Below are 22,237 nucleotides of genomic sequence, written 5' to 3' on the forward strand. Positions count from 1 at the left end.
ACAACCTCAAGTCTAGACTTATAACCCCAGGTCTATACTTAGAACCTCCGGTCTGTACTTAGAACCTCAAGTCTTAGAACCCCAGGGCTATACTTACAACCTCACGTCTATACTTAGAACCCCAGGTCAACACTTAGAACCCCAGGTCTAGACTTAGAACCTCAGGTCTATACTTAGAACCCCAGGTCTATACTTAGAACCCCAGGTCTAAACTTATTACCCCAGGTCTATACTAAGAACCTCTGGTCTGTACTTAGAACCCCAGGACTATACTTAGAACCCCAGGTCAATACTTAGAACCCCAGGACAATACTTACAACCCCAGGACTATACTTACAACCTCACATCTAGACTTATAACCCCAGGTCAACACATAGAACCCCAGGTCTAGACTTAGAACCCCCGGTGTGTACTTACAACCTCAAGTCTAGACTTAGAACCCCAGGACTATACTTACAACCTCACGTCTATACTTAGAACCCCAGGTCTATACTTAGAACCCCAGGTCTAGACTTAGAACCCCAGGACTATACTTAGAACCACATGTCTAGACTTAGAACCCCAGGTCTAGACTTAGAACCTCAGGTCTATACTTAGAACCCCATGTCTAGACTTAGAACCCCAGGTCTAGACTTAGAACCCCAGGTCAATACTTAGAACCCCAGGACTATACTTACAACCTCACGTCTATACTTAGAACCCCATGTCTAGACTTAGAACCCCAGGTCTAGCCTTAGAACCCCAGGTCTAGACTTAGAACCCCAGGTCTAGACTTAGAACCCCAGGTCAATACTTAGAACCCCAGGTCTATACTTAGAACCAATGACTTCTAAACTTCTGTCAGTGACTATGACAGTGTCCCTCCAGAGAGAAGCAGGCTTGGATGTGGGGCCAACGTTAGGCTTGTGATATGGGGGAAGGGGACAGCAAGGTAGTATTAATTTTTTTTAGCAAACCTTAATATATTGCTGTACATATTCTCCTTTGTTCTGCTGTAATGCTTGGTTGCCCCTCAATGTTTTTACCTCCGACTGCTCTCTGTCTGTCTGTGTCTCTGTCCGTGTCTGTGTCTCTGTCTCTGACTCTCTCTCTCTCTCTCTCTCTCTCTCTCTCTCTCTCTCTCTCTCTCTCTCTCTCTCTCTCTCTCTCTCTCTCTCTCTCACACTCTGTTTCTCTCTCTCTCTCTCACTCTCTCTCTCACTCTGTTTGTCTATCTCTCTCTCTCTCTCTCTCTCTCTCTCTCTCTCTCTCTCTCTCTCTCTCTCTCTCTCTCTCTCTCTCTCTCTCTCTCTCTTTCTCCTACTCTCTCTCTCTCACACACCTTAATATATTGCTGTACATATTCTCATTTGTTCTGCTGTAATGCTTGGTTGCCCCTCAATGTTTTTACCTCCGACTGCTCTCTGTCTGTCTGTCTGTGTCTCTGTCTGTGTCTCTGTCTCTGTCTCTGACTCTCTCTCTCTCTCTCTCTCTCTCTCTCTCTCTCTCTCTCTCTCTCTCTCTCTCTCTCTCTCTCTCTCTCTCACACTCTGTTTCTCTCTCTCTCTCTCTCACTCTCTCTCTCACTCTGTTTGTCTATCTCTCTCTCTCTCTCTCTCTCTCTCTCTCTCTCTCTCTCTCTCTCTCTCTCTCTCTCTCTCTCTCTCTCTCTCTCTCTCTCTCTCCTACTCTCTCTCTCACACACCTTAATATATTGCTGTACATATTCTCATTTGTTCTGCTGTAATGCTTGGTTGCCCCTCAATGTTTTTACCTCCGACTGCTCTCTGTCTGTCTGTCTCTGTCTCTGTCTCTGACTCTCTCTCTCTCTCTCTCTCTCTCTCTCTCTCTCTCTCTCTCTCTCTCTCTCTCTCTCTCTCTCTCTCTCTCTCTCTCTCTCTCTCTCTCTCTCTCTCTCTCTCTCTCTCTCTCTCTCTCTCTCTCTCTCTCTCGCTCTCTCTCTCTCTGTTGACTGATTGCACCTGTCCTGCCCACTTCTGCCATATGGACCCAGCAGCCCGGTGCACCTGCCTCTCTCCCTGACACTGCCACCTTCATGCCAGCCCAGAGCTCCCAGAGCGCTGCATGTCCAGCCTGGCACCTGAACACACACTTGAAGGCTAGAGGCTGCCCCCATGCCCAGCTTGGCCATGCCACCTCCCTCTGAGGGGCCCTGTGGAGAACTCAGTATGCACACTCTGTATGACAACTCACACACACTGTATGCCATCACACACTTACACACACGCTCTACTAACACACTCTGTTTGACCCCACACCCCTGCACACACTCTGAATGCCCACACTTTCTCACGCACCACATATGCCCCCTCACCCATGCACTCCGTTTGCCCGCTCAAACACAGTACCCATTGCCAGGTATCTCCCGTGCTGCTGTGTTGGTTCTGTAGAAAGATAAGAGACCGGCCAGTACTCTGTGAACTAGCGGGAAAATACCAAAGTAGCGGTATGTTTGTATTACAGCATTACACTCAAGGCTATGGGTGCCCTTGAGCATCACCATGTTGTTGGGTCGATGGTGTTTGCTATTTGACAGTGTGGAATTCTCTCGATTTTCATCTCTTTCGCTTTTGAAACCTACTGCTGCTTACCCATTAGTGATGAAGAGTCACAGACGACACCTGTGACTACTGCTGCTTGCCCGTTAGTGATAGAGAGTCACAGACGAGACCTAGCCTACTGCTTGTTTGGTGTGTTGGTTGCTATGGTTTTAAAGGAGAATGAGTAGAAACCATGGGATACATTTTCTCCCTCTCTCTGGGAGCCTGTTTGATTCTCCCTTCCCAGAACCTTCCCCGCCTTGCGCCTTTGATACCTGCCTCGTGCCTCCCTCCTCTCCATCCCTCCATCCCTCCTCTTCCCCTCCATACTCTCAGGAGAGCCAGCTCACAGCAGCAGCAGCAGGATTCTTTCCAATGATAGGATCTGATCCGATGGCTGCCTTTTATCCAGGGCTGCATGCTGAATGGACGGGCTGTGAGGAAGGCCTGTGAGAGGCTGCATGATGGGTTTATCTGGCTGTGTGTCTGGCTGTGGCTGTGTCCCCCACCCAGATCGGTTCTAGCTCAGCGATAAAAAAACCCTGAGGGTTTACCTGGGCTGCAGGGTGCACACTCTCTCTCTCTCTCTCTCTTTCTTTCTTTCTTTCTTTCTTTATCTTTCTCTGCTCTAAGCTTCTCGAACGGCTGACTTTCATTAATTTCCTCTCTCTCACACTGTTTCTCTTTTACCTGGTATCGATCTATTTTTCACCCTGTCACCGTCTCTCTCCATCTCTCTTTCCCTCTCTCTCCCCCCCTCTCTCCCTCTCGCTCTCTCTCTCTTTCACTCTCCTTTTTCTGTCTCACTAGATTGCTGCTGTGATGGACAGGGGTCGTTGGGGTGTTGTGTTCTCTGTGTCTGCTTCTAGGTGGAGGTGGTAGGAGAGAGGAGAGAGAGAGGAGGGAGAGAGAGGGGGGATGGGGAGGAGGCTCTTTCAAACACCTTCTCTCTCCCTCTCTCTCCCTCCCTCCCTCTCTCTCCCTCTCTCCCCCCACTCTCCCTCTCCCTCTCTCTCTCTCCCTCCCTCCCTCTCGCCCCCCCCCCTCTCTCCCTCTCTCTCCCTCTCTGCTGTTAGCTCAGGTCCTGACTCCCTGTAAAGATGAGCTACAGACACAACCCCCTCCAGAAGGAGGTAGGGAAGGAAGGGGAGGAGATAGGGGGAGCAGGGAGAAAGTGTGTATCTGTGTGTGTGTCAGCGGGAGGACAAGGGGCTGTCTATTGGAGCGGATGGCTGTGTGGATTGCCTTTTGTGTTCTGACAGAGACACAGCAGACACATGTCACAGCACAGTGCGCAGCCCAGCCAAGACTGTCACCCGGCAGAGAGAGGGGAACAGAAGATACCGGGTTGGCAAAAAGCACAAGGACACCCAGCGTCTGCATACACTTAGCCTGTCTATCTCGCCCCGTTTAAATAGTAGTCAACCTCATCTCTGACTACACAGAGTGTCACCAAGCTGTGGTTCTGTGTAGATCTGCCTTGTTGTTAAAGGGATACGGGGAGGAATAAGAGGCTTTGTGGTTACATAAAGCCATCCCTTTAAAAAGCTTGCAGATCTCTGTCAAAGCCATTACAATGACAACTCCCTGAGAATACGGTCTGGCTTTTTACCCAGATCTCCCTGAGAATATGGTCTGGCTTTTTACCTGTGTCTGACGGGGTTCAAATCCAGGCACCAGAAGAGCCCATTAGCCCTCTAAGCTAACGCCTAGGTATTTGCTCTTAAAAATGCGGTTCTGCTGTGTCTGAAGCATCTCTAGCTCAGTTGATAGAGCAGGGTACTTGCTATGCCAAGATACTGGGTTCGATTCCCGGGACCACACATACGTTAAATGTATGCACGCATGACTGTAAGTCGCTTTGAATAACATCTGCTAAATGAATTATATTATTATTATTATTATTCTATAATATTAGGCAGAAATGCTCTCTGGAGGAATGAGGATGGATGGTTATTGGCCTCTGTGTTGCTGAACTGAGAGCCAAGACACCAAGGTTAAGGTATTACAGTTCAGCCAATCTATAATGTGAAATGGAATTCCAATTCAAGTATTGAAACATGCTCATTGCCTAAGTTGAGTCAGTTGAAGTCAATTGAAGTGGAGTTGACCCCAACTCGGCTGAAGCTCATTCTGGAATAGGTTGTGTCAGATTTCCATTGTCCACTGTGTTGTTGTATTGTATAGGCTACAATGGGAGGCTATGCTGAAAAAGGATCCGTCATTCTGTGAGCCTGTGAGCCTGTGATTCTATGAGCCTGTGATTCTGTGATTCTAATGAGCCTGTAATTCTGTGATTCTGTGATTCTGTGAGCCTGTGATTCTGTGAGCCTGTGATCCTGTGAGTCTGTGATTATATGCACCTGTGATTCTGTGAGCCTATCAGCCTGTAAGCCTGTGATTCTATGAGCCTGTGATTCTGTGATTCTGTGAGCCTGTGAGTCTGTGATTCTATGAGCCTGTGATTCTGTGAGCCTGTTAGCCTGTGAGCCTGTGATTCTGTGAGCCTGTGAGCCTGTGATTCTGTGATTATGTGAGCCTGTGAGCCTGTGAGCCTGTGAGCCTGTGATTCTGTGATTCTATGAGCCTGTGATTCTATGATTCTATGGGCCTGTGATTCTGTGAGCCTGTGAGCCTGTGATTCTGTGAGGGGGTTTTGAACAGTGGTAAAGCACCGGAGGGGGAGAATTTAGTGTATCTATGTGGGAAGCACAAGGCCAGGGTCAAGATATTTTTTGCCACACACACACACACACACACACACACACACACACACACACACACACACACACACACACACACACACACACACACACACACACACACACACACACACACACACACACACACACACACACACACACACACTCTCCTTCCAGACTCACATATAGAATCTCCAATCCAAAGTTAAATCTAGAATCGGCTTCCTATTTCGCAACAAAGCCTCCTTCACTCATGCTGCTAAACATGCCCTCGTAAAACTGACTATCCTACCGATCCTTGACTTCGACGATGTCATTTACAAAATAGCCTCCAACACTCTACTCAGCAAACTGGATGTAGTCTATCACAGTGCCATCCGTTTTGTCTCCAAAGCCCCATACACTACCCACCACTGTGACCTGTACGCTCTTGTTGGCTGGTCCTCACTACATGTTCGTCGTCAAACCCACTGGCTCCAGGCCATCTATAAATCACTGCTAGGCAAATCCCCGCCTTATCTTAGCTCATTGGTCACCATAGCAGCACCCACCCGTAGTCTGCGCTCCAGCAGGTATATCTCACTGGTCATTCCCAAAGCCAACACCTCCTTTGGCCGCCATTCCTTCCAGTTCTCTGCTGCCAATGACTGGAACGAATTGCAAAAATCTCTGAAGCTGGAGACTCTTATCTCCCTCACTAACTTTAAGCATCAGTTGTCAGAGCACCTTACCGATCACTGCACCTGTACACAGCCCATCTGAAATTAGCCCACCCAACTACCTCATCCCTATATTGTTATTTATTTTGCTCTTTTGCACCCCAGTATCTCTATTTGCACATAATCTCTTGCACATCTAGCATTCCAGTGTTAATACTATTGTAATTATTTTGCACTATAGCCTATTTATTGCCTTACCTCCATAACTTGCTACATTTGCACACACTGTATATATATTTTCTGTTGTATTTTTGACTTTATGTTTTTTTTTACCCCATATGTAACTCTGTGTTGTTTTTATCGCACTGCTTTGCTTTATCTTGGCCAGGTCGCAGTTGTAAATGAGAACTTGTTCTCAACTGGCTTACCTGGTTAAATAAAGGTGAAATAAATCAAATAAAACACACACACACACACACACACACACACACACACACACACACACACATTGACCCTGCCTCTCCTTTAGTCTCCCATTCTGATCAATTCTCTCTCATTGACCCTGCCTCTACTTTTAACCAATGGCTAGAAAAACTCCCTGACCACAACAGTGTGGCTAATAAAGATCTAGCCCTTTGAGAAAAAGGTCTATAAAAAATCCTTCCCTAGAAATGAAAGCAGAAACAATTACACAGAGGTGTGTGTGTGTCTTTTTCCACTGATACTGCTTGGGATGAGGTAGACCAATACTAGCAACCCTGTTATATTGGTGGTTATGACTACACAGCAGTACCCTGGAGATTCCTGGCTAATTTAAAAGTAGGAGTCCATCGATACTGCAGTAATGCAGCCAGTGCTATCTCATAAAACACGCCTCATCTTGCAGGAAGATGTGCGTGCTGCACAGACGTAATTGAGATGAGATTCCCCCTCTGTCATTAGTCCAAAGGAGTCATTTGACTTTGGTATATATAGAAATAAAACAGCCTGCTTTTTTTCTCCTATTTTATATGTATTTACAAATAATCAAAGCTATTGATTTGATATGATTCTATTTGATTTATCTTTCGGAGATCATGGTGTGTGCAAAATGACTGCAGAGAACTAGGGACGCCAGAAATTCCGATGGTCGAATTCACTGCGAAAACGAAATAACAGGGTTAGCCTTTCAAACAACAGACATCTGTTGAAGCTGAAGCATTAAAAAACAAAATTACATAACAAGTTTTCTCTCAAATTCCAGAGAAGTCACGTTTTTCTTCTGTGTTTGACCTTGTGGTCTTTGTATCAGCGGATTGGCCTGGGCGGAGGGAGGGAGGGGCTGACTTCCACCCCTAGAGAGGGAGAGAGAAAAGAAGAAAAGAAACCAAAACACACCAGAAACTGGACTTGGGCTCGGCGAGGTTACGTGTGTGTGTGTGTGTGTGGGGAGGGTGCTTGGAGGGCAAGGAGTTAACAATAAGCCTCAGTAATGAGTTGCTTTGGCAGTCACATTTTGGCTTTAGGAGAGGGAGGGAGCCTAACATTGAATTTCCGATGTTGCTTGGCGACCGCAAAGAATGTATGGCAAACTACATTCTAAGTGTGGGAGTGTGTGTGTGTGTGTGTTCCCTTTAGTGTGTGGGTTCTTATTTGTGTGTGTTCCTATGTGCGTGTGTTTGTATATGTGTTTGTACTTGTGCGTGTGTGTGCATTATTGGTAGGACGGGAGGTGGCCTAAAAATGTTCCCTCAACACTGGGTCATACAGCATAGCACTATACACCCAGCTCTATTTTCAACCCAATTGCCCCCCCCCCCTCGCCCCATCTCCAATTCTAATCCTAGCGTTTATAGGGGGAAGGGGTAAGGCAGCAGATACCACTGGTCCTATCACACCTCTCTCTCTCTCGCTCTCTCTCTCTCTCTCTCTCTCTCTCTCTGTGGCTCTCTCTCTCTCACTCTCACTCTCTCTCTCTCACTCTCACTCTCTCTCTGTGTCTCTCTATCTCTCTCTCTGTGTCTCTCTCTCTCTCTCTGTGTCTCTCTAGCTCTCTCTCTCTCTCTAGCTCTCTCTCTCTCTCTCTCTCTCTCTCTCTCTCTCTCTCTCTCTCTCTCTCTCTCTCTCTCTCTCTCTCTCTGTGGCTCTCTCACTCTCACTCTCTCTCTGTGTCTCTCTCTCTCTCTCTGTGTCTCTCTAGCTCTCTCTCTCTCTCTAGCTCTCTCTCTCTCTCTCTCTCTCCCTCTCTCTCTCTCTCTCTCTCTCTCTCTCTCTGTGGCTCTCTCACTCTCACTCTCTCTCTCTCACTCTCACTCTCTCTCTGTGTCTCTCTATCTCTCTCTCTGTGTCTCTCTATCTCTCTCTCTGTGTCTCTCTATCTCTCTCTCTCTCTCTGTCTCGCTCTCTCTCTTTCTCTACTATACTATAGCATTAATAATACATGATTCAGCTAACAGGAAGCTACTATACTATAGCATTTAGACATGATCCTGTTTTTCGGTTCCAATGTTGTTCTGAAAAACATTACAATCGTGACGTTACAGCCCTGTGAACTACGGTGAACCCCCGCTCTCTGTGTCCTAGACCCGCAGGAGGCACGCAGGGAGGACATTGCTCATGTCTTTGGAGATTGCAGGGAATAATTGCTATTGTCTTGCTGCTGCCCTTGTGGTGTACCGTGCTACTGATCCCCAGACCCCCCTGTGGGGTAGGATGAGGATGGATGGTTGGTGTTTTACTACCTGGCCCCATCCCCCTAGGTAGTAAGTGCTGAGGTATTACGTGGGAGAGACGAAGGGGAGGATATCCTCACATAGTCATCCCTTAGAGGTGACCTACTGTAGCCACTGGGCATTATGGCCAGCCGAGCCCATAATCATCACACATACGGTTTACTCCTCCTAGGCTGCAGACAGGCAGGCACACACACACACACACACACACACACACACACACACACACACACACACACACACACACACACACACACACACACACACACACACACACATACTAAGCATGTACACACACATGCACACTGTTTACTTCCTGGCGACATCATGGTGTCTGAGGAAAGGTACAGAGCCCAATTTCTGTCCGGGCATCTGACAGCGTACGACTCTGTGTACCTGGTACTTGAGATTCAGTTATGGGAGTTTGTTTTGTCCTCGTCCCCAGACCCTGTGTGTGTGTGCCTGTGTGTCTGTGTGTGTGTCTGTCTGTGTGACAACAGTGACTATGTCACAGGGAGTGTGTGTGTCTGTGTGACGTCAGTGACAGTGTCACGGGGTCTCATTTGCCTCCTCTCAGTGTGAGTCAGGGAGGTTTTGTCAGGCCCCTATCTCCCTGTCTAGTCTGTTATTGTTATTCCTCCGTACCGGGGCAGTTAACATTTCTCTTGTCATTGCTACATCTCCACAACGGGCGGAAAAACCCCTCTCGCTCGCCCCCCCCCCTCCCCTCCCCCCGCCATCGCTGTTAAGATACTATTTTGTTGCTCGACTCCTCCGCCCTCTCACCCCTCTCTTCATCTCTGATGCACCAAATGAAAAAAAAGGAACGCAGGCCTTGTAGTCAGTCATTTTAGCTTGTTCTCTCTGCGTTATCTGTTTAATAAAACACTGTCATTTTTTAATAACATCTCGCTGATCGGCCCGTTAAACATTGATGTCGCTTTCCTCTTTCTTTCTGCTGGTCTAAACTGATTGTTTTTTTCCCAGAGGAGATTTTTCCTCCGCCCGGTTCATTTCACACTTTTGTTGTTTCTTCATCTGATATGAACAGATACTGCTCTGTTCTCTTACTAAACATTACACTCATATTTTAAACATGTCAGATCTTGGTATACAGTGTATTCACTTTTTGAACACCGTACACCAGTGTTGCTCGACCTCCGACCTCTGACACTTATTTTGTCACTTCTATTATTGTCCGTAATCAGTTCTTTGAACATTACCGTACATATACAATACAACATTACTGTACATATACAATATAACATTACTGTACATATACAATATAACATTACTGTACATATACAATATAACATGACTGTACATATACAATATAACATTACTGTACATATACAATATAACATTACTGTACATATACAATATAACATTACTGTACATATACAATATAACATGACTGTACATATACAATATAACATGACTGTACATATACAATATAACATGACTGTACATATACAATATAACATTACTGTACATATACAATATCACATTACTTTACATATACAATATTACTTTACTGTACATATACAATATAACATTACTTTACATATACAATATAACATTACTGTACATATACAATATAACATGACTGTACATATACAATATAACATTACTGTACATATACAATATAACATTACTGTACATATACAATATAACATTACTTTACATATACAATATAACATTACTTTACATATACAATATAACATTACTTTACATATACAATATAACATTACTGGACATATACAATATAACATTACTGTACATATACAATATAACATGACTGTACATATACAATATAACAATACTGTACATATACAATATCACATTACCGTACATATACAATATAACATTACTGTACATATACAATATAACATGACTGTACATATACAATATAACATTACTGTACATATACAATATCACATTACCGTACATATACAATATAACATTACTGTACATATACAATATAACATTACTGTACATATACAATATAACATTACTGTACATATACAATATAACATTACTGTACATATACAATATAACATGACTGTACATATACAATATAACATGACTGTACATATACAATATAACATTACTGTACATATACAATATAACATTACTGTACATATACAATATAACATTACTGTACATATACAATATAACATTACTGTACATATACAATATAACATTACTGTACATATACAATATAACATGACTGTACATATACAATATAACATGACTGTACATATACAATATCACATTACCGTACATATACAATATAACATTACCGTACATATACAATATAACATTACTGTACATATACAATATAACATTACTGTACATATACAATATAACATGACTGTACATATACAATATAACATTACTGTACATATACAATATAACATTACTGTACATATACAATATAACATTACTGTACATATACAATATAACATGACTGTACATATACAATATAACATTACTGTACATATACAATATAACATGACTGTACATATACAATATAACATGACTGTACATATACGATATAATATTACTGTACATATACAATATAACATTATTGTACATATACAATATAACATTACTATACATTATATTGTAAACGCCATAGACTACATTGATTATAGTCATATTGAATGGTTTAAATATGCACTGCTTTCTCTCTGTAATCAGTTCCTTGGACATTGGCACATCCAATGATATGCACCAGACGGACTTCAATGTCCTCTAGAACCCTTGAGGTGATAACAGGAGTGCTTCAGCGATGGAGGTGCACCACATTCCAGAAGATTTATTTACCCTGTGATTGGCTGGCAGTACCTTACAGGCCCACAGTAAAGTATTTTATGTAGAGGGCCATTCGATTGGAGCTCATCGTAACTCAGGCAGTCTATAATATCAATGGGCAGCATGTTGAGCGCTGATTTAGGATGGTAATTAGTGCTGTTAATTGTTTTTTTATTACTCAGGGTAGGGAGGGATGGGAAGGTGTTCCAGCGGGTTGTATATCGGGGGCAACTCGCTGCTTTTTCATGATGCAGGGACCTAGGGACGCAGGACCTATTTTCCTGTCCTGGAATGTATTGCCCTATATCTCCTTAGGGGATCTTTGGAGGTATCTCCTATTGTGTTGTGTAATTTTGGACATTTGTATATTGTTTTATTTGACCCAGCAGTGAACTTAGTCATTTGGCTCTTGTGAGGCACACTAAAGATTCCCCACAATCCAATAAAGCTTCAGAGGCAAACATAGGTCTCGTTTAATTAATTACATCCTGCTAACATGTTGGGGAGTAGTGTGTGTGTGTATGTGTGTGTCTGTGTGTGTGTGTTGAGAGAGAGAGTCAAGGAAGTAGCCACTTATTCTCTCCATTAGACCCTTATTAGTGTTGCGTAACAGGCATCTAGATGTTCTATCAAACGGCTGTTAAAAGACAGTACAGCACTATAAAAGACTTCTACCAGACAGAGTTACAGCCAGTAGTGGACAGAGAGAGAGAGATGCTACTGTCTAGCAAGGCTAGCTTCTCTTCCTGTCTAGGCTCCACCCTCCTGGGGCTACTGGTCCCACTGCCTGCAGTCACTGGTGGTGCTGTTGGCCTATGTCATGGTCTGTTGTTCTGAATAGACCTAATGGGGTTGACATTGAGCCCAAACGGTGGTCCCGTCTATAGCCTACTACAGAGGAAGCGTTTACAGGCATGTTATGATAATGACTCCTGTGCTGTGCTGGAACTCTCTTGGGTACTTGAGGGACTATGGGGGATATTTTGACATTGGTGTATCAATCCCCCCACAGTCTACTCATGACCAGAAAACTGAGCTTAAAGAATGGGATGCTTGTGGCTTTTTGTGAATATTGGTGAATATTGGATGTGATTTTGCATGATATTTCATGCTGTTTCCCTCTTTGCTTGTAGTCTCTTTCATCACAGTTACTACAGTATTATCTCACTGACATAAAAACTTGTTTTTTTTTGGCCCCGAGGACAAAGCAAAGGAGAGGGAGCTTCAAATCACAGTGCTTTTTAATGAGGTCCTTTCCAATGCCTTGGCTTCTTTAGATAGTAGCCTTTCCCCCCTGAAGTTCTCTTCTTATTTTTTCCACTAGTTCTCTTTCCATCTACGGTATGTTCTGGTGCTGATGTGAGGAGTCTTATTTATACATGGACTCCAACAGGACTCAAAGGGAGGGTGTAACCGGCAGGGTCTGGCTGGGATCAGACTGGCTGGGATCAGACTAACTAGCTGACTGAGCTCCACTATCTCCCTGTTGTTCTCTGAGGGAATTCTCTAGTGGTAACAGAACGATAGCATTAAGACATGAGTTAGTACACTACCACTAGGACATGAGTTAGTACACTAGCACTAGGACATGAGTTAGTACACTACCACTAGGACATGAGTTAGTTCACTAGCACTAGGACATGAGTTAGTACACTACCACTAGGACATGAGTTAGTTACACTGCACTAGGACATGAGTTAGTTACACTAGCACTAGGACATGAGTTAGTTACACTAGCACTAGGACATGAGTTAGTTACACTACCACTAGGACATGAGTTAGTTACACTACCACTAAGACATGAGTTAGTTACACTACCACTAGGACATGAGTTAGTACACTACAACTAGGACATGAGTTAGTTACACTAGCACTATGACATGAGTTAGTTACACTAGCACTAGGACATGAGTTAGTTACACTAGCACTAGGACATGTGTTAGTACACTACCACTTGGACATGAGTTAGTTACACTAGCACTAGGACATTAGTTAGTTACACTAGCACTAGGACATGAGTTAGTTACACTAGCACTAGGACATGAGTTAGTACACTACCACTAGGACATGAGTTAGTTACATTAGCACTAGGACATTAGTTAGTTACACTAGCACTAGGACATGAGTTAGTTACACTAGCACTAGGACATTAGTTAGTTACACTACCACTAGGACATTACTTAGTTCACTACCACTAGGACATGAGTTAGTTACACTAGCACTAGGACATGAGTTAGTTACACTACCACTAGGACATTACTTAGTTCACTACCACTAGGACATGAGTTAGTTACACTAGCACTAGGACATGAGTTAGTACACTAGCACTAGGACATGAGTTAGTACACGTCCATTAGGACATGAGTTAGTTACACTAGCACTAGGACATGAGTTAGTACACTAGCACTAGGACATGAGTTAGTTACACTAGCACTAGGACATTACTTAGTTCACTACCACTAGGACATGAGTTAGTTACACTAGCACTAGGACATGAGTTAGTACACTAGCACTAGGACATTACTTAGTTAACTACCACTAGGACATGAGTTAGTTACACTAGCACTAGGACATGAGTTAGTTACACTAGCACTAGGACATGAGTTAGTACACTACCACTAGGACATGAGTTAGTACACTACCACTAGGACATTAGTTAGTACACTACCACTAGGACATGAGTTAGTACACTAGCACTAGGACATGAGTTAGTTACACTAGCACTAGGACAATAGTTAGTACACTACCACTAGGACATGAGTTAGTTACACTAGCACTAGGACATGAGTTAGTACACTAGCACTAGGACATGAGTTAGTACACGTCCATTAGGACATGAGTTAGTTACACTAGCACTAGGACATGAGTTAGTACACTAGCACTAGGACATGAGTTAGTTCACTACCACTAGGACATGAGTTAGTTACACTACCACTATGACATTAGTTAGTTACACTAGCACTAGGACATGAGTTAGTTACACTAGCACTAGGACATGAGTTAGTACACTAGCACTAGGACATGAGTTAGTACACGTCCACTAGGACATGAGTTAGTTACACTAGCACTAGGACATGAGTTAGTACACTAGCACTAGGACATGAGTTAGTTACACTAGCACTAGGACATGAGTTAGTTCACTACCACTAGGACATGAGTTAGTACACTACCATTAGGACATGAGTTAGTTCACTAGCACTAGGACATGAGTTAGTACACTACCACTAGGACATGAGTTTGTACACTTCCACTAGGACATTAGTTAGTTACACTAGCACTAGGACATGAGTTAGTACACTATCACTAGGATATGAAATAGTTACACTAGCACTAGGACATGAGTTAGTACACTACCACTAGGACATGAGTTAGTTACACTAGCACTTGGACATGAGTTAGTCCACTACCACTAGGACATGAGTTAGTACACTAGCACTAGGACATGAGTTAGTACACTACCACTAGGACATGAGTTAGTTACACTAGCACTAGGACATTAGTTAGTTACACTAGCACTAGGACATGAGTTAGTTACACTAGCTCTAGGTCATGAGTTAGTTACACTACCACTAGGACATGAGTTAGTTACACTAGCACTAGGACATTAGTTAGTTACACTAGCACTAGGACATGAGTTAGTACACTATCACTAGGATATGAAATAGTTACACTAGCACTAGGACATGAGTTAGTTCACTAACACTAGGACATGAGTTAGTTACACTACCACTAGGACATTAGTTAGTTACACTAGCACTAGGACATGAGTTAGTTACACTAGCACTAGGACATGAGTTAGTACACTAGCACTAGGACATGAGTTAGTACACGTCCACTAGGACATGAGTTAGTTACACTAGCACTAGGACATGAGTTAGTACACTAGCACTAGGACATGAGTTAGTTACACTAGCACTAGGACATGAGTTAGTTCACTACCACTAGGACATGAGTTAGTACACTACCATTAGGACATGAGTTAGTTCACTAGCACTAGGACATGAGTTAGTACACTACCACTAGGACATGAGTTTGTACACTTCCACTAGGACATTAGTTAGTTACACTAGCACTAGGACATGAGTTAGTACACTATCACTAGGATATGAAATAGTTACACTAGCACTAGGACATGAGTTAGTACACTACCACTAGGACATGAGTTAGTTACACTAGCACTTGGACATGAGTTAGTGCACTACCAATAGGACATGAGTTAGTACACTAGCACTAGGACATGAGTTAGTTACACTGCACTAGGACATGAGTTAGTTACACTAGCACTAGGACATGAGTTAGTTACACTACCACTAGGACATGAGTTAGTTACACTACCACTAAGACATGAGTTAGTTACACTACCACTAGGACATGAGTTAGTACACTACCACTAGGACATGAGTTAGTTACACTAGCACTAGGACATGAGTTAATTACACTAGCACTAGGACATGAGTTAGTTACACTAGCACTAGGACATGAGTTAGTTACACTACCACTAGGACATTAGTTAGTTACACTAGCACTAGGACATGAGTTAGTTACACTAGCACTAGGACATGAGTTAGTACACTACCACTAGGACATGAGTTAGTTACACTAGCACTAGGACATTAGTTAGTTACACTAGCACTAGGACATGAGTTAGTTACACTAGCACTAGGACATTAGTTAGTTACACTACCACTAGGACATTACTTAGTTCACTACCACTAGGACATGAGTTAGTTACACTAGCACTAGGACATGAGTTAGTTACACTACCACTAGGACATGAGATAGTTACATTAGCACTAGGACATGAGTTAGTACACTAGCACTAGGACATGAGTTAGTACACGTCCATTAGGACATGAGTTAGTTACACTAGCACTAGGACATGAGTTAGTACACTAGCACTAGGAAATGAGTTAGTTACACTAGCACTAGGACATTACTTAGTTCACTACCACTAGGACATTAGTTAGTTACACTAGCACTAGGACATGAGTTAGTACACTAGCACTAGGACAGGAGTTAGTTACACTACCACTAGGACATTACTTAGTTCACTACCACTAGGACATGAGTTAGTTACACTAGCACGAGGACATGAGTTAGTACACTAGCACTAGGACATGAGTTAGTAAACGTCCATTAGGACATGAGTTAGTTACACTAGCACTAGGACATGAGTTAGTACACTAGCACTAGGACATGAGTTAGTTACACTAGCACTAGGACATGAGTTAGTTCACTACCACTAGGACATGTGTTAGTTACACTACCACTAGGACATTAGTTAGTTACACTAGCACTAGGACATTAGTTAGTTACACTAGCACTAGGACATGAGTTAGTACACTAGCACTAGGACATGAGTTAGTACACGTCCACTAGGACATGAGTTAGTTACACTAGCACTAGGACATGAGTTAGTACACTAGCACTAGGACATGAGTTAGTTACACTAGCACTAGGACATGAGTTAGTTCACTACCACTAGGACATGAGTTAGTAAACTACCATTAGGACATGAGTTAGTTCACTAGCACTAGGACATGAGTTAGTACACTACCACTAGGACATGAGTTTGTACACTTCCACTAGGACATTAGTTAGTTACACTAGCACTAGGACATGAGTTAGTACACTATCACTAGGATATGAAATAGTTACACTAGCACTAGGACAAGAGTTAGTACACTACCACTAGGACATGAGTTAGTTACACTAGCACTAGGACATGAGTTAGTACACTACCACTAGGACATGAGTTAGTACACTACCACTAGGACATTAGTTAGTACACTACCACTAGGACATGAGTTAGTACACTAGCACTAGGACATGAGTTAGTTACACTAGCACTAGGACATTAGTTAGTACACTACCACTAGGACATGAGTTAGTTACACTAGCACTAGGACATGAGTTAGTACACTAGCACTAGGACATGAGTTAGTACACGTCCATTAGGACATGAGTTAGTTACACTAGCACTAGGACATGAGTTAGTACACTAGCACTAGGACATGAGTTAGTACACTAGCACTAGGACATGAGTTAGTTACACTAGCACTAGGACATGAGTTAGTTCACTACCACTAGGACATGAGTTAGTTACACTACCACTAGGACATTAGTTAGTTACACTAGCACTAGGACATGAGTTAGTTACACTAGCACTAGGACATGAGTTAGTACACTAGCACTAGGACATGAGTTAGTACACGTCCACTAGGACATGAGTTAGTTACACTAGCACTAGGACATGAGTTAGTACACTAGCACTAGGACATGAGTTAGTTACACTAGCACTAGGACATGAGTTAGTTCACTACCACTAGGACATGAGTTAGTACACTACCATTAGGACATGAGTTAGTTCACTAGCACTAGGACATGAGTTAGTACACTACCACTAGGACATGAGTTTGTACACTTCCACTAGGACATTAGTTAGTTACACTAGCACTAGGACATGAGTTAGTACACTATCACTAGAATATGAAATAGTTACACTAGCACTAGGACATGAGTTAGTACACTACCACTAGGACATGAGTTAGTTACACTAGCACTTGGACATGAGTTAGTGCACTACCACTAGGACATGAGTTAGTACACTACCACTAGGACATTTGTTAGTACACTACCACTAGGACATGAGTTAGTACACTAGCACTAGGACATGAGTTAGTTACACTAGCACTAAGACATGAGTTAGTACACTACCACTATGACATGGGTTAGTACACTACCACTAGGACATGAGTTAGTACACTACCACTAGGACAATAGTTAGTACACTACCACTAGGACATGAGTTAGTACACTAGCACTAGGACATGAGTTAGTTACACTAGCACTAGGACATTAGTTAGTACACTACCACTAGGACATGAGTTAGTTACACTAGCACTAGGACATGAGTTAGTACACTAGCACTAGGACATGAGTTAGTACACGTCCATTAGGACATTAGTTAGTTACACTAGCACTAGGACATGAGTTAGTACACTAGCACTAGGACATGAGTTAGTTACACTAGCACTAGGACATGAGTTAGTTCACTAACACTAGGACATGAGTTAGTTACACTACCACTAGGACATTAGTTAGTTACACTAGCACTAGGACATGAGTTAGTTACACTAGCACTAGGACATGAGTTAGTACACTAGCACTAGGACATGAGTTAGTACACGTCCACTAGGACATGAGTTAGTTACACTAGCACTAGGACATGAGTTAGTACACTAGCACTAGGACATGAGTTAGTTACACTAGCACTAGGACATGAGTTAGTTCACTACCACTAGGACATGAGTTAGTACACTACCATTAGGACATGAGTTAGTTCACTAGCACTAGGACATGAGTTAGTACACTACCACTAGGACATGAGTTTGTACACTTCCACTAGGACATTAGTTAGTTACACTAGCACTAGGACATGAGTTAGTACACTATCACTAGGATATGAAATAGTTACACTAGCACTAGGACATGAGTTAGTACACTACCACTAGGACATGAGTTAGTTACACTAGCACTTGGACATGAGTTAGTGCACTACCACTAGGACATGAGTTAGTACACTAGCACTAGGACATGAGTTAGTTACACTGCACTAGGACATGAGTTAGTTACACTAGCACTAGGACATGAGTTAGTTACACTACCACTAGGACATGAGTTAGTTACACTACCACTAAGACATGAGTTAGTTACACTACCACTAGGACATGAGTTAGTACACTACCACTAGGACATGAGTTAGTTACACTAGCACTAGGACATGAGTTAATTACACTAGCACTAGGACATGAGTTAGTTACACTAGCACTAGGACATGAGTTAGTACACTACCACTTGGACATGAGTTAGTTACACTAGCACTAGGACATTAGTTAGTTACACTAGCACTAGGACATGAGTTAGTTACACTAGCACTAGGACATGAGTTAGTACACTACCACTAGGACATGAGTTAGTTACACTAGCACTAGGACATTAGTTAGTTACACTAGCACTAGGACATGAGTTAGTTACACTAGCACTAGGACATTAGTTAGTTACACTACCACTAGGACATTACTTAGTTCACTACCACTAGGACATGAGTTAGTTACACTAGCACTAGGACATGAGTTAGTTACACTACCACTAGGACATGAGATAGTTACATTAGCACTAGGACATGAGTTAGTACACTAGCACTAGGACATGAGTTAGTACACGTCCATTAGGACATGAGTTAGTTACACTAGCACTAGGACATGAGTTAGTACACTAGCACTAGGAAATGAGTTAGTTACACTAGCACTAGGACATTACTTAGTTCACTACCACTAGGACATTAGTTAGTTACACTAGCACTAGGACATGAGTTAGTACACTAGCACTAGGACAGGAGTTAGTTACACTACCACTAGGACATTACTTAGTTCACTACCACTAGGACATGAGTTAGTTACACTAGCACGAGGACATGAGTTAGTACACTAGCACTAGGACATGAGTTAGTAAACGTCCATTAGGACATGAGTTAGTTACACTAGCACTAGGACATGAGTTAGTACACTAGCACTAGGACATGAGTTAGTTACACTAGCACTAGGACATGAGTTAGTTCACTACCACTAGGACATGTGTTAGTTACACTACCACTAGGACATTAGTTAGTTAAACTAGCACTAGGACATTAGTTAGTTACACTAGCACTAGGACATGAGTTAGTACACTAGCACTAGGACATGAGTTAGTACACGTCCACTAGGACATGAGTTAGTTACACTAGCACTAGGACATGAGTTAGTACACTAGCACTAGGACATGAGTTAGTTACACTAGCACTAGGACATGAGTTAGTTCACTACCACTAGGACATGAGTTAGTAAACTACCATTAGGACATGAGTTAGTTCACTAGCACTAGGACATGAGTTAGTACACTACCACTAGGACATGAGTTTGTACACTTCCACTAGGACATTAGTTAGTTACACTAGCACTAGGACATGAGTTAGTACACTATCACTAGGATATGAAATAGTTACACTAGCACTAGGACAAGAGTTAGTACACTACCACTAGGACATGAGTTAGTTACACTAGCACTAGGACATGAGTTAGTACACTACCACTAGGACATGAGTTAGTACACTACCACTAGGACATTAGTTAGTACACTACCACTAGGACATGAGTTAGTACACTAGCACTAGGACATGAGTTAGTTACACTAGCACTAGGACATTAGTTAGTACACTACCACTAGAACATGAGTTAGTTACACTAGCACTAGGACATGAGTTAGTACACTAGCACTAGGACATGAGTTAGTACACGTCCATTAGGACATGAGTTAGTTACACTAGCACTAGGACATGAGTTAGTACACTAGCACTAGGACATGAGTTAGTACACTAGCACTAGGACATGAGTTAGTTACACTAGCACTAGGACATGAGTTAGTTCACTACCACTAGGACATGAGTTAGTTACACTACCACTAGGACATTAGTTAGTTACACTAGCACTAGGACATGAGTTAGTTACACTAGCACTAGGACATGAGTTAGTACACTAGCACTAGGACATGAGTTAGTACACGTCCACTAGGACATGAGTTAGTTACACTAGCACTAGGACATGAGTTAGAACACTAGCACTAGGACATGAGTTAGTTACACTAGCACTAGGACATGAGTTAGTTCACTACCACTAGGACATGAGTTAGTACACTACCATTAGGACATGAGTTAGTTCACTAGCACTAGGACATGAGTTAGTACACTACCACTAGGACATGAGTTTGTACACTTCCACTAGGACATTAGTTAGTTACACTAGCACTAGGACATGAGTTAGTACACTATCACTAGAATATGAAATAGTTACACTAGCACTAGGACATGAGTTAGTACACTACCACTAGGACATGAGTTAGTTACACTAGCACTTGGACATGAGTTAGTGCACTACCACTAGGACATGAGTTAGTACACTACCACTAGGACATTCGTTAGTACACTACCACTAGGACATGAGTTAGTACACTAGCACTAGGACATGAGTTAGTTACACTAGCACTAAGACATGAGTTAGTACACTACCACTATGACATGGGTTAGTACACTACCACTAGGACATGAGTTAGTTACACTAGCACTAGGACATTAGTTAGTACACTACCACTAGGACATGAGTTAGTTACACTACCACTAGGACATGAGTTAGTTACACTACCACTAAGACATGAGCTAGTTACACTAGCACTAGGACATGAGTTCGTTACACTAGCACTAGGACATGAGTTAGTACACGTCCACTAGGACATGAGTTAGTTACACTAGCACTAGGACATGAGTTAGTACACTAGCACTAGGACATGAGTTAGTTACACTAGCACTAGTACATGAGTTAGTTCACTACCACTAGGACATGAGTTAGTTACACTAGCACTAGGACATGAGTTCGTTACTCTAGCACTAGGACATGAGTTAGTACACGTCCACTAGGACATGAGTTAGTTGCACTACCACTAGGACATGAGTTAGTACACTAGCACTAGGACATGAGTTAGTTACACTAGCACTAGGACATGAGTTAGTTCACTACCACTAGGACATGAGTTAGTTACACTACCACTAGGACATTAGTTAGTTACACTACCACTAGGACATGAGTTAGTTACACTACCACTAGGACATGAGTTAGTTCACTACCACTAGGACAAGAGTTAGTACACTACCATTAGGACATGAGTTAGTTCACTAGCACTAGGACATGAGTTAGTACACTACCACTAGGACATGAGTT

General features: G+C 42.6%; 1 protein-coding gene across 1 annotated transcript; it reads left to right on the top strand.

Annotated features, from left to right (window-relative positions):
* The first annotated feature begins 9,926 nt into the window (after positions 1-9,926).
* On the top strand, positions 9,927-11,342 carry LOC123491689. The gene has a single exon (XM_045223340.1). It carries the CDS (start codon positions 9,927-9,929, stop codon positions 11,340-11,342), a length of 1,416 nt encoding a protein of 471 aa, XP_045079275.1.
* Positions 11,343-22,237: the final 10,895 nt, after the last annotated feature.

This window comes from Coregonus clupeaformis, chromosome 10 (genome assembly GCF_020615455.1).
Source record: "Coregonus clupeaformis isolate EN_2021a chromosome 10, ASM2061545v1, whole genome shotgun sequence".
NCBI classification, from domain to species: domain Eukaryota; kingdom Metazoa; phylum Chordata; class Actinopteri; order Salmoniformes; family Salmonidae; genus Coregonus; species Coregonus clupeaformis.